The sequence below is a fragment of the Urtica dioica genome, chromosome 10 (genome assembly GCF_054948205.1).
Source record: "Urtica dioica subsp. dioica isolate 48M chromosome 10, U.dioica_male_clone48M_v1_H2, whole genome shotgun sequence".
Classification (NCBI taxonomy): domain Eukaryota; kingdom Viridiplantae; phylum Streptophyta; class Magnoliopsida; order Rosales; family Urticaceae; genus Urtica; species Urtica dioica.
Window position 1 is genome coordinate 16,290,606 of NC_142765.1, and position 14,517 is coordinate 16,305,122.

Below are 14,517 nucleotides of genomic sequence, written 5' to 3' on the forward strand. Positions count from 1 at the left end.
ATTAGTCATTTTCATGACATGATCCCTCACATGAGTTCCCACAATCATTCTAGTGCTAGTGCACTTACTGGTTAGTTCAATACGGGCTTGCTCGCTCTGCATCCCAAACATTTCCTGCAGCGAGTCAAGGATCTCCACAGCAGTCTCCTTACCTTCCAACTTTGTTCGCAACGCATAAGATAAGCTCGTGAGCATGTAGGCTATGACTTTGTTGTTAGCCACAGTCCACCTGTCAAAATCATCCATCTGCAAGCGGGATGAATTTGATGTCGGAAAAAGGAGAGAGAGAGTGTGTGTATTTTTGTATCTAGTAAATTATTAATAAATTAAATAAATAAAAATTAAAGAAGAGTATTTTTGTATCGAAGAATTTATATCTCCTTGATTACCGCGAAGCTTCGAAATAAAGAAATGTTAATGAATTAAAATAATAAAAAAATATTAATAATTAAATATTTTTTTTCAGTGATAGTTTTGGAAGAATCCCTTCAAAGCTACCGAGCCCGTGGAGATTTTCATAGCCATGAGTGGTTTTGGGCCAATACTAGCCTCTCTATGACCCAAGACAAGCCCATGTATTCCAGTACAGGCCCATTTAAAAGCCCAATCTCCTGTAAGCGAGAAAGTGGCAGTTAATTCTCCCGGAAAAATAAAAGAAAAAGAAAATTGAGTGGTCGTACACAAGGAAGAGAGAGAGAGAGAATTTGGTAATAAGAGAGCTTGAGAAACTTGCTCTGATGGCTGGTTATTGGCCGTGAAATTCGAAACACTCAAGACGCGTAGTCGTTTTCAAAGCTAGAATAGTCACTTTCGTCATGACTCTGAGCTCCGACTCTGCGCCGGACTGGAGGTTCTCTCAGGTGTTCGGCGACCGAGCTCCGGGAGAGGATGTTCAGGACGGTCAGTCACTCTCTCCATAGCTTTCTTGGAAAAAAAACTCCGTTTTTCCGGTCTATGTTTGGTTACTTTGAAAACAATAATATTTTTAATTTAAGCTTGACAGGCAAAGTAATTGATGAGATAGTTTCAATTGCTGAATGTTTTTGGACTCTTGAGGAAAGTTTTCCTCTTATTCGCCGTGTAAATTTCGCAACTTAGCTTGTTAATCACTCATGATCGGCTTTCGTATGAATTAGTTTCTCATTTCTGTTTTAAAGTAAAATTATAATCTGGAAGAAATTGTCACTTCATTTTCTGTATCTTGACTCTTTAAGAGAGACTGAAATGAAAATCGTCAGAAATTTTAAAAGAAGTGTGAAAATAAATATAAAAAAGGCTAGTGGGTGCTGGTTCTTGAAATGGTTTTGGAATAATCTTTTCAAGTGCTATAATAAGAATGATTTTGTGTTAGTTCTTCCAATAACTAAGTTAAGCGGATAGAACACATTCAGTGGATCTTTCTTTTATTATGTAACCGGATAGTGTATTATTCCTTAAGAAACATATTTAAATGTGTCTCAGAAGTTGACATTATCGAGGGGCCATTCTTTTTTTAGTTGACATCATATCGGCAGTAGGATTTGACGCCAGTGGTGATTACCTTGCTGTTGGAGATCAAGGAGGCCGAATTGTAATATTCGAGAGGAAGGACGGAAAAAATGTGAGAATTCCTTCCGAACGGGTTTTCAATCTTAATGCAACTATATTCAGTCCCGTACTTAAATCATTGTTGGAGTGTAATGTTAGCCGAAAAAAAATTGATTTACTTTGACCTTTTCTGGAACTTTATTCAGCCTCGTTCTCGCACCGAGCTGGAAAAACTGGATATAAACGCTACATGGAATCCTGAATTTCAGTACAAGACCGAGTTTCAGAGCCACGAGCCCGAGGTTTGTTTTTTCTCGATAACGCGGTTTTTAAAATGGAGGCTTTGTGATTTTGTCTTATTCCAACATGAAGTATCTAATATGTGAATTTGGCAGTTTGACTATTTAAAGAGTTTGGAAATTGAAGAGAAGATCAACAAAGTGCGATGGTGTGCTACGCCTAATGGGTCACTCTTTCTCCTTTCTGCCAACAACAAGACGATAAAACTATGGAAGGTGTGAAATTCTTTTGACCTAGTAGCTCAACACACGAAATCACATCACTTCACTACAGCATATGATATATAATGAAGTTATTGCGTTCTTAGAGGGTCAACAGTTTCATTTGTTAGAGAGATGAGCAACTCTGTTTGTTTTAACTGGTGTTGAAATTTGTGTGTTGTTCATGGGTTCAATATCTTCTGAACTAGAAGTGAAGTACTATTTTTTGTAATTTTCGTGTACTATGTTTACAAACTTGAGCTAGTGTCTGTATAGTTCTTTGGTGTCACTTGAGCCATTGACACCTCATAGTCTTGGTTTTGAGGCCAGGTTAAGGAACGGAGGGTTACGAAAGTAAAAGAACTAAACCCCTTGCCGTATTTGAGCTCGGAGAATGCACTTTTATCTGAAAGTAGCTTCGTGACTGAAAAAGATCAGTCATCCGTTTCTAATGGCTATCATCCCGAATGGACGGAAAAGACATCGAAGAAGAGTGTGTCTTTTTCTGGAGACCAACATGGCGAGGTTGGTAACTTGAAAACTTCCTTGGAGCTTTTCGTTTTCCGAACCTTTCCTTTTTTATTTTTATTTTTTTTTATTTGGCTATATTTTTAATCGTATAAAGTCAATATAAAAAAAGGTTATCGTTATGGATTTTGCCAAAAACTAGTTTGGGGAATTAGAAGATACTGCACGTACAAGATGCCGGAAGGTGTACGCGCATGCTCATGATTTTAATATTAACTCCGTCTCAACAAATAGGTAAGTTTTCCTCCTTTTCTTTTTCTTTTCCCTTTTTCTAGTTTTGGTTAGTTTAATATATATGTGGACTTCTATTTTTTTTGTTTTTTTTTGTTTGGGGTTATTGGAGATTCCGTTAGGATCTAGATATTGAGGGCATAATAATAATAAGAGTTAATTAGGGGGTTAAATATAGAATACTTAGAAGTTAGCTAGACTATAAATAAGCGGAATTAGGAGAGATCAGGCATGGAAATTGTATGAATGAATAGATTTAGGAAGACATTCCTATTTGGGGAGCTCGGGCCTCAGGAATGTCTGATATCGATCCTTTTAATTCTTACATTTATATTTTCAGTAATACAAAAAAATACCAGATTCTTCTGTACATGATTTGTCTGCTGTAACATGGTAGAATTTTTTACCGTGTATCCACCATCTATATCTTGTTATTTCCACAAAACAAAGCATTTCATTAGTAAATAGTAAAAAAAAATTCTAGCCGTTCAGCTGTGTGTTTGTTTGTTGATCTCTGTTTTTCATACCAACGTGCAGCGACGGCGAGACATTTATTTCCGCAGATGATCTGAGGATAAATTTATGGAATCTCGATACTAGTGATCAGTGTTTCAACATAATTGATATGAAGCCCTCAAACATGGAAGATCTTACAGGTGCTTCTATCTGTTCAAGATTCTAATACCATCATTCTTTGTATTCATATTTATCTTTTAAGTAACGATAATTTTTTTTCCCCGTATTTATATCTTCCTATGTTGTTCTGTTGAATATCTCGCAGAGGTCATAACAACCGCAGAGTTCCATCCAACTCACTGTAATTTGTTTGCGTACGGTAGCTCGAGAGGATTTATTCGCCTAGTCGACATGCGACGATCAGCATTATGTGATAACAGCGCGATAATGTCAGCTCTTTGACCGACTTTTTCGTTTTTTTGCGGTTTCTGCATTTGAATTCTGATCTCTTTATGGGCTTGTCGTTTTCCCCCGTTCAGTTTGTGATCTAAAAACCAACTTTTGACCATCTACAGATTACAAGATGGAGATCCACGTGGGTCGAAATCGTTCTTCACAGAGCTCGTTGTGTCTATATCTGATATGAAGTTCTCAAAGGAGTGGCAGAATATATTGACTCGTGACTACATGAATCTTAAGGTTATCTTTACCGTGGTTCCTTCTTTCTGTTTCTCTTCATGTACCGGTCATTTCTGACACAGTTTGTTCTTCTGTTCACTATATGATCAAATTGTGATGAGATAAAAAAAAAAAAAAAAAAAAAAAACAACAACAGCAGCTTTGACTTGCATTATCTAATAGCTGTTCATTGCTAATTGAATCTAAATTTACCCTTTTCAATGTAGCTGTGGGACATGCGTATGGGTTCTTCACCAGTAGCGATATATAAGATTCATGAACACCTGCGTCCCAAGGTAAGTCATAAGTTCTTTTTCTTTTCATGTTTTCGTTTGTAGATCGATAAAGTTGATTTCTTGGAGAAATATAACAGAACAATAGGTGTCTCTCTGAGTCTCTCTGTTAGAAATTTTGCAACTTCCTCGACCCTATTGTCTTTTGTCATCATAACCAAGAATTGTCAATCATACATAGATAAACCTGAATATCACTACATTTCTATGACTAAAAGCCTTTTTTTTTTTTTTTTTTTTTTTTTTTTTCCGTGTTTCATGGCAGCTATGTGAACTGTATGATAATGACTGCGTCTTCGATAAATTTTCTTGCTGCCTCAGTGGAGACGGGCTTCAATTTGCGACTGGATCATATGGGTATAGCCCCTCTGGTTACCAGGAATTAAGTAACATTCAAAGTAAGCTTCGAATGAAATCGCAGCATTTTTCTGACAAATTTTCCTGACTTGATTTAGGAATCGTTTACGGATATTCTCGCGTGTTGGAAGTGAAGACGGAATCACAATAGAAGCTAGCAAGCAAGCTACCAGGTGTGTGTGTGTGTGTGTTTTAACTCTTTTAGGCAATATTGCAAACTCAGATTTTCCTATATTTATGGTCTCCAACAACAGGAAATCTACTCCTCAACCTGCTCCGAGAGCTAGGCGGTCTTCCTTGAGCAATCTAACACGTGGATTTTATCGACATGGTTAGATCCTCGAAACTTTATCTGTTGTTTAGGATGTATATAAAGCGTATTTATAGCAATAATAATTTTTATAATTAGTACCAAGCATCGTGTTTCAAATATTATGTTTCTAATATCTTCTTGTTACTGCTTATCGTTTCTCTTTATTCTGGATTTTCAGGGCATGACAATTCAAGTTCGGGGAGTAATGATTCGTCTTATAACTTAAACGCCAAGTTACTACTTTTGGCATGGCATCCAGAAAAAGACTTGATCGCCTGTGCTGCCGGGAACAGTTTGTTCATGTATAATAAGTAACTTTTTTCCTTTCGTTGCTGTGTAAAGTTTACGAACTTAGAAAGCGATGTGCTTTGTTTGTTTAGAACTGAAGCTGAATAGGGTGTTTTATATCTTAGTTTTTTGTCAAACATGTAAAGGGAAAAAGAAAAAAAGAAAAAAAAAGGAAAAGTAAAGAGATATCATACTAGATGAGTGTTAGTAATAAAGTAAATTTGGGGTGACCTTGTTTTTGTGAAAAATAAATGCCCGTGTTCGCTGTAATTTGGATTAGCTTGATATTGTTAGTGTGTAACGGCTGTACTAGATGCTGAGTATCAAGCTAGTTATAATAAAACAATATTTTACACTAAAATGATCTAACTTTTACACTAAATTGGTTCAAGTATCACATCAAACAATATTTTTTTATCTTCAATTTACAACACCAAATCTCACACAAAAAACAATATTCTCTTTTTATACTTTTTAATATTGCTTTATATCAATTGCATATTAATCCTTTTATTATTTTGTTATGTCAATAATAGTCTTATTGAATATTATATAATTTTTTATATCAACAATATCAAATTAATTTATAATAATATTAAATATTATCTTAATGCTATAAAATTAATATAAAAAAATCATCCTAAATAAAATAAACATATTTTTGGGATAACATTTATAGAAAAAAGATTACATAAACATTACATTTCATAGGTAAAATTAAATACTTAAAATAAATTAAAGAAAAACGAAACGCACATGAAAAAAAAAAAACATACAAAAACGTTGATACTAGGTATTCGGTGATGCGTGTCGTTCTGCGATAAAAAATAAATTTCTTAAATGAAGATACAAGTATAGCAGCAAATAAGAATCGAACCCACAAGGACCTAGATTAATTAAATGACTATTTAATTTCAGGAAAAATAACTATAATACAAAGAATCGGGAGTTTTTGGAAATTATAAATTTAACAAAGAAAACCAAATGGAAAAAAGCACGGTTGACAGATCATTCGTACCATGTGACAATTATTTCAAATTTCGCCTTCGACAAAATTTTCAAATCTAAATATGCAATCTTGTGATAATAGCTAATCATGACGTTGCACCGATAAAAAGCCATAATTGCTAAATAACCCAGTGAACACGCGCACTAGATTAAATCTAACATCTCAGCAGTATAATTTGAAAGCGAGATAAACGGAACAATAAAGATTCAACACGCTTGATCTTATCAATCTGGTTTCTATTCCTCACTAGACTTACCTAAACCCTCACATGAATCATAACCCTAGATGTGCTCAATTTACTAAAACTCATAGCAATTATGGATTAAGAATCTCAATAAAGCGGTGAATACAAATAGAAGCATGAATATTCATGAAAGGTGCTCAAATAGAAGAATAAAAACAACCACAAACAATAGAGAATAAAACGAAGTCTAAGTCAATTTCATTATTTCATGTTACAGGTTTGAAATCACCCTCGAGCGTTTAAAATCTACCTAGTCATAATTAAATAAAAGCAATAAAATAAATAGAAAAGGAAAGAGAAGTCGCTGATTGCTTCCTCTCGTTTGTGTCTTCTGATTTGCTTCTTCCAAAAGTGCGGCTATTTGTGTTTGGCTATATGATCGCTGATGCCTTTATATTTCACTAATTCCTTGGAAAAATGGCCAGATCTATTACTAGTTTTGATATTTTTGACCAAAATAAACCAAATGCACAATCAGGAAACTTTTACTAGTAAACTCAATATGAAATTTCATTCTTACCCTCGTGTTTATTCTGTTTTTTTTTTCTCCTATCTTTCTATTATGCTCCTCAGCCCTCTTTCTCTCTCTTCCCAATATCTCTCGAAAATAGCGTTACTGATATCGATACTTTCGATTTTACTGAGGTATGCTATCGATGGGAATTGCATAGTTACTTGAAGTATCGACACCGATTTTAACGATCAATACACAATAAAATAAAATAAAATAAAGGAAGAGATGAGCGACAAGATACCGTGGGAAACAGACAAGATCTTAAAGCTTGGGTGAGACCAATACACTCATAAAAATATACACAAACTAGAAAACTTGGTCAAGCCTAGTAATTTTGCTCATTGCTTAGGCACTTCTGCTTGTGCTTAGGATAACTATTTTGGGAAATAGACATTACATTCTTCAATGTTTTATTTTATTTTATTTTTATATAACCATTATGCGCTAATTATGTACTAGTTGATACAATTCAAATCAACCACTTGACACTAGAGGACGAGAAGAGAAGATTTCACCACACTCAACCTACGTGCGGTCATAGGGTCCGGCCCTAGACCGAACCACGGACGGTTCTAAGTGTTGACCCAAAAACGGCGTTAACATTTTGACGCTAGAAGGAGGGGTACTCGAAAACAACCACGAGTTCCCACCGGAAAATTCACTTTCTCTATGAGAGATGACAAAACTCACGAACGACAAATGGCTAGGCACCTAGCCATCTCTAAGGGCGGCGCCCCTCCGTCAGGAAGTGTCGCACTCCACATTCGGGCCCGAGTCCGCCAAGCTCAAGAGAACAACGCCCCTCGAGACGAGGCTCAACCCGTGCCTGTTCGTGACGACTGGGACACATGAATGGAGAGAATTGAGACAAGCCTCTTCCAACTTGCCGAGGTATCTTCTTAAGTTACTGAATTGACCAGTGCACTTCTAGAGACAGAATAAGAACAAATCATTTAACCTCTTACGTCTCGAAGTCACTACGTATGAATTGCATCATGCTTACCTCAATCCTGAAATGAGACATGTCATTTCATAGCTTACGTATTCTCATTTGAGAAAGTCAGAGTTCGGATTCACTATGTGATTCTTAACATGACCTATTGGTGAAGTACTGATTTATGAAGATGTCATGAGTAACTTTGTGAAGATCTCATAGATGTGGAATTCATGTAAAAGATTGCTGAAATCCAATGTATATCACCTCATGCATTGTTCCTTGGAATGTGAATAAATGAACTGGTCAGTGTCCAAATTGAGTCATGACTCTTTTGGGTGAATCAATGTGACATGTTAGCTCCTCGTCAATACATTGTTTCTAACTTATTCACAAGCGACAAAGGAGTTGAGGAAATAACAATTAGAAGGGTAAAATGGTAATTTTGTAAATCCCGACTAGCTGATGATATTCATGAAGGGTAAACATAGATAATATTAAGTGGATCCACTCATCACAATTAATTTGAATTCTTGAGTAAAAAATAAATTCATTTGAACCGAGAGATTCTCAGTGTCAACTCTTTAATGGAGTCCGTTGACATTAAGCTAAACTTGGAAAAGGTTAGTGAACTTTTGAGTCCAAGTATGTTAGCTCAAGCTTTGTTCATTTGGATCCATGAGGTCACTGTCACAAGTCATATCGAGTAGGATTAGTTAAACTAGAAGCTAAGTCAAAACATGAACGAGACAAGTTTTACGAAAATTGTCTAAAGGGTAATTTTGTCATTTTAGACATAGGACGAAATGAATGTCAATAAATTTTTTGACATTGTCATATGATGAAAAATATCACTCGGCCAAGTTAAGGAATTTGGGCCTTGAGGATTAATTTCATTTCATGGAATTTTACTTGAAAATTCTTAATTGGCTTTTCTTATGTTGTCATGAACAAATGAAGAGAAATCTAGAAACACCTTCTAGAAGCTCTATATGGCTGTCCAACATAGCAAAGAAAGAGAGACCAATTTTGTGCATTGATGTATGAAGATACTTGCCAAAAGAAAAACAGGAAACAAATTTCCTCTACAAGGAAAGGGGGATTTCGGCCAATGCAAGCGAGGAAGCAAAAGCGGAAACAAATTCAAGGCCTTCTAGAAACTTGCTTGGTCGTGTGACATAAGGGAGATAGAGGCAATATTTGATCATGAATATGTGATATTCTATAGATGAGGAAACTACCTTGTTGAATGAAATTCCTCTCCTATAAATAGGGCCCTCATTCTCATTGTTTATTCATCCCAAAGTTTTAGAGATTGAGAGCTTCTCTCTCTAGACTTGGCCACCCCCTTTCCCTCTCTCTCTCTCTCTCTAGTTCTTTTTCGTTTTTGTTTTAGCACCTAGGTCCACATTTGACCTAGTATTTTAGCTCTTCGACTCTAAGACTTGTTCTTGAGTCGTCGTGTTTAAAAGTGCACACACACACACACACACACACACACTAATTCCTTCTTATCTCGAGTGATTTATGTGATAGAAACTTTTGTGGTTACTCGAGTTCCCGAAGAAAGGAAAAAGACGAGCTATGTAGGGAGACGAACGTTTCAACCTTCCTAAGGCTTCTCAATGTTCAAGCTTCACAAAAGTTAGTAAACGAGTAATGCTCTTTAATAGTTTTAATTTAAATATGAACATGTGCTTCCTCTTTGTCTAGGTTAGTAGAAACGTTTTACTTGTTTAAAAGAAAATTTTTATTTTTCGCCGCTTGCTTGAAGCGTTGAATCTTTTCTTCACCCTAGATCAATTCCAACACTTTTGAATTAGAGAAGATTGCTATAACAGCTTTCCAAATTCATGCCGATGTGGAGTAGAGGAGGAATCTTTTCCCAATTTTGGGATTCATTGAATTTATGAACCAAGACCTCACCATTGATGTTTTCAGCCTTCCCAACCTTGTATACCAAATCTTTGCACTTCGGAGCATTGGCCATGTCGGTGAGGTAGTCTTCCTTTCTTCGCCCAGAGATGAACATGAGTACCAATTATGATCACTGGAGAAAGTTGTGGCCATTGAGTTTGTGACTCGCAGCATTATGGGATAATTGATCGAGGTTCGATTGAGTGGGCATTAGGTTAGAGGCGAATGAAGTGGTATTGACAGCAAAAGAGTTTTCAAAGGTGTTCATAGTTATTGTATTTATGGGCTCTGATACCATGTAGAATTTGGGCGAGAGAGAATCGGAAGACGAGTGAGAAAGTTTCAAAATTCTGAGAATATATATAGTTACAGAAAAATAGAGGAATTAAATGAGAACATTCAAAACTAACTACATCGGAAAAGAAGCAATAATAAATATGCACAACTTTCTATATTATGTTCATAACACTGGTGGTGATTTCGAGGATGCACCAATTTGGACTGACGAGCTGACATCTCGATGAAGAAGAGACGAGCTAGGAAAATGAGTTAAACTTTATAAAGAAAACTCTAATATTACAAAAGGTATGTAAAGCAACACTGATTCTTTCATTTATTATTCATCCCATTTTCTAGAACGTAAGGGTGAAGAATTAGGGTTTTACACAACCAATGAGATAATTACTAGATTTATATACAGAGTAAATGAATTGTAAAATAGCTGTCATTTTCCTTGTGTGGTACAGGGAAATGTCCTTGTGAGATGCCTATTACACAACGATCACAACAGGGACCACGTCAGCACTTATCTTGACAAGGCTGTTGTGTCGTTCAAACATCATGCGACATCTTGAATTTGTTTGATGTCGTAAGATGATATCTTAACACTCCCTTTTTCTTCGAGCTGCCGCCATGGCATTACTCCAAGTTTATTTCTCAGGTTGCTGAAGAAACTTTACGCTAAGGGCTTTTTGTAGATATCTGCAATCTGGTCTTGGTTCGGGAGGTGTTGAATTTGTAGAGTCTTTTTAAGGACCTTTTCTCTAAAAAAAAAGTAGAGATCCGATTCCATATGCTTTGTTCTTGCATTTTGGATCGGATTTGCGTAAAGGAACACAATGCTGAGATTATCGCACCATATGACTGGACTACGAATCATTTCCACACGAAACTCACGTAGAAGAGAGTTAAGCCAGATAATTTCAGCCGTCGTTGTCACTAAGCTTTTATAATCTGCTTTCATCGATGACTTGGACACAGTGGGTTGTTTTTTTATGACCAGGTGACTAGGTTATTTCCAAGATAAACGCACATCCCACTTGTTGATCTCATATCATCAGTGTCGGTAGCCCAGTCAGAGTCGGAGAAACCAGTAATATTTAGTGTCGGAGATCGGTGAAGAAACAAACCAAAGTGCAGAGTTCCTCACAGGTACCTCAAAATTCTTTTCACTGCTTTCCAATGTGGTTGCAAAGGTGAATGCATGAATTGACTCACTTTATTTACGCTAAAGCTAATTTCAGGTCTGCTGATGGTTGCGTATTGAAGCGCGCCTACTACACTTTGATAGAGTATATGGACTTTGATTGGATCACCGATATATCGCGAGAGTCTGAGGTTGCTGATCATTGGTGTTGGCAGTGGATTCGCATCGATCATCTTGGTGCGCTGAAGAAGTTCAGTAATGTAGTGTCGTTGAGACAATTGCATTCCATGCAAAAGCTGAACCTCAATGCCCAAGAAGTAGTTGAGGTCACCAAGATCTTTGAGCGAAAAGACGTAATTAAGCAGTTGAGTAAGCCGATGTACCTCTTTTTGATCACTGCCAAATGATATCGTCTACATAGACCAAGAGGTCTGTTGTCGATGATTTGGTGAAACGAATGAATAGCGATGTATCAACTTTTGACCCAAGAAAACCAAATTTAGGTAGAGTAATGCTCAGCTTGTCAAACCAGGCACGAGGAGCTTGCTTCAAGCCATAGATAGCCTTGTGGAGACGACATACAAGAGGTTGTGAGGAGTGAGCTTCAAAACTAGGGGGATGAGCCATTAAAACCTCTTCAATGAGTTCTCCGTTTAGGAAAGCGTTGTTGACATCCAACTGTCCGACTCTCCAATTTCTCGTGAGAGCGATTGTAAGTACCACTTGAATTGTGATAGGTTTAACTATAGTTGAGAAGGTGTGACTGTAGTCAAGACCGAAAATCTGATCATAGCCCTTCGCTACGAAGCGGGCTTTATATTATGCGACTGAACCGTCGGAGTGTCTTTTGACTTTGAACACCCATCGTGACCCAATTATTTTCCTTCCAGATGGTGGTGCTGTGAGAGACCACGTTCCATTTTTGGCAAAGGCGTTGAGCTCAGCTAGCATCGCAGCTTCATTGTGGCGCTGAAAGTGCCAAATTGACATTTGAGGGCTCTATCTCTAAAAGGTCAATTACAACATCAATAGTATAGATTTTGGGCTTTTTTATTCTAGCTTTCCTTCTTGTGACCATGTGATGTTGATTTTGAATATTAGATTGATTATTAGCAGTAGGTAACATTTGTGGTTGAATTTGTGGCTGAGTTTGTGGCTAAATTGTTGACTGAATTTTGTGGTTCTGGTGTGTGATGAGAGGACGAAGAAGGCTGATGTAAAACAGAAGATGGTGAATGTGGATAATTTTGTTGAGAAATAAGATCATAATGTACCTGACTTGTGCCGAACCAGCGGAGCTTGATTCGGGGCTGCTGAGGGGGGACTGTATCAATCAGAGACATGTGTGTTTGCTGCTGTATCGGAGTAAAAAGCAAAGGGAAACACTTATTCATTGAAGGACACATCTCTAGAGATGTAGATACGTCCATCATGAGATAAGCATTTGTAACCTTTATGCTGGGGTGTGTAACCAATAAAGGTGCATGGCTGAGACCTAAATTCTAATTTGTGTTTGGTGTAGGGACGCATGTATGGAAAGCATTGGCAGCAAAAAACTTTGAGCATTTTGTAGTTCGATTTTCGGGTAAAGTGTTTTTCAAAAGGACTTAGAAAACCAATGACACTCGATGGTAAGCGATTTATGAGATAAGTTCCCAAAAAAAAAATTATCATCCCAAAATTTTTGTGGCATACTAGCTTGTGAAAGAAGAGTGAGACCAGTATCTACGATGTGACGGTGTTTTCGCTCTGCTACACCGTTTTGTTTTGGTGTGTGAGGACATGAGAGGAAGTGATCAATGCCTTGACTATTGAAAAAAGAGGTTAGGGTTGTATACTCTCCTCCCCAATCTGATTGCACTCTTTTGATTTTTTTTATTAAGTTAGAGCTCTACTTTGGTTTTGAATTTTGTGAAAATTTCATGCACTTCAGACTTATTTTTTAGAAAGTAGAACCATGTGTATCTAGTATAGGCAATAATGAAACTAACGTAATATTTGTAGCCATTTCTAGATGTAATGGGTGGTGGTCCCCAAAGATCCGTGTGAATGACTTCCCAAGGTTTTTGTACGATAGTTTCACTATGAGAGTAAGGCAAACGATGTGACTTTCCTTGTTGACATGCTGCACAAAAGATATTATTTGGGAAAGAATAGTGACACAAGGTAATGATTTTTTTATTACTTTGATTGTGGGGTGCCCAAGACATTGGTGCTTGAAAATTACATCATTAGACTCAAACTGAATACTAGACACACTAGAGACTTACTCACTAGTCTTCTGAACTGTATTGACACATGGTTCAGTGGCTTTTAGGGAATTAAGAAACACACTATTGTTGACTCGATTGTTGCTGACTTTGTTTGGTGGGTTGACTCCATTGATCTTTAGGTTGTGAAGTGGTGAGAGATGAAGCTGATACAGTCCTCGTCTAAGCTACCCTTGAAGAAGTGATTGCCCCATTATTCGATCCTTCACGACACAATGGTAAGGGTGAAACTCCAAAAAATACATTGTTATGATGGGAAAATTGAGCTACACTAATGAGATTCTTGGTTATGGCAGGAACATGTAGTAGGTTGTTCATGAGAAATTTTTTGTGGCCATGGTTATTAGAGATAAGAGATGAGCTACCAATATGAGAGATAAGTAGACCTTTACCATTACCAATCTGAACTTGATTTTGCCCTTGTATTCTGAGCCTATATTGAGGTTGTTGAGATCGTTTGACACATGATTGGTCGCTCCAGAGTCTGGGTACCACGACTCATCTGCCATGTTTGGTGAGAACAAGGCAGCCATGGCAGATGGATTGTGACTCTGAAAACCCCCATTGTTGATGTTGTTTGTGTTGGTGTTGTAGTTGTTGCCTTCATTGTTGTAGTTGTAGGAGTTATTTAATCTGTTGAAGCACTTCTAAGCTGAGTGACCTCGTTTTCCACAGATCTGGCACTGGAGACTCATATTGCTGTTGAAGTGTCCTCTGCCTCGAGAGCTTCCATGACCACCTCTGTTCATGGTGTAGGTTATGTTGTTGTTGCTGTTGTTGTTATTGTTGTTGTTTCTCCTCTGAGTGGTGAGGTTGACACTTGGCAGAGATGTGTCGAGAGTTGACGCAGGGTTTTTGTCCAGTCTGGCTTCGAAGCTTAAGAGGAGGGCTCCGACGTCATTTGTGGTGAAGGGCTCAGATCTTGTGGTGATAGAAACTACGACAGGGTCGTACTCACTACCCAAACCAGCCAATATATGCAGAACTTGGTCTTCATCCGTCTATTTGTGACCTACAGAGGCAAGGAAGTCC

General features: G+C 37.3%; 1 protein-coding gene across 1 annotated transcript; it reads left to right on the plus strand.

Moving 5' to 3' along the window:
- Positions 1-649: 649 nt before the first annotated feature.
- Positions 650-5,532, plus strand: LOC149383560 (serine/threonine protein phosphatase 2A 55 kDa regulatory subunit B beta isoform-like). Its single transcript, XM_089629072.1, has 14 exons — positions 650-900; positions 1,497-1,600; positions 1,734-1,829; positions 1,923-2,042; positions 2,358-2,552; positions 2,698-2,789; positions 3,324-3,442; positions 3,568-3,691; positions 3,818-3,941; positions 4,148-4,216; positions 4,479-4,570; positions 4,669-4,743; positions 4,825-4,901; positions 5,062-5,532. The coding sequence occupies exons 1-14, from the start codon at positions 816-818 to the stop codon at positions 5,196-5,198; spliced, it is 1,509 nt and encodes a 502-aa protein (XP_089485198.1). The 5' UTR covers positions 650-815; the 3' UTR covers positions 5,199-5,532.
- The last annotated feature ends 8,985 nt before the right edge of the window (positions 5,533-14,517 follow it).

Bases quoted from the DNA above. Each gene is read 5' to 3' on its own strand.
- LOC149383560 (XM_089629072.1), top strand. From the start codon at position 816: ATGACTCTGAGCTCCGACTCTGCGCCGGACTGGAGGTTCTCTCAGGTG. The intron at 4,217-4,478 runs GTAAGTCATAAG...GTTTCATGGCAG, and splicing joins ATGAACACCTGCGTCCCAAG to CTATGTGAACTGTATGATAA. The intron at 4,902-5,061 runs GTTAGATCCTCG...CTGGATTTTCAG, and splicing joins ACGTGGATTTTATCGACATG to GGCATGACAATTCAAGTTCG.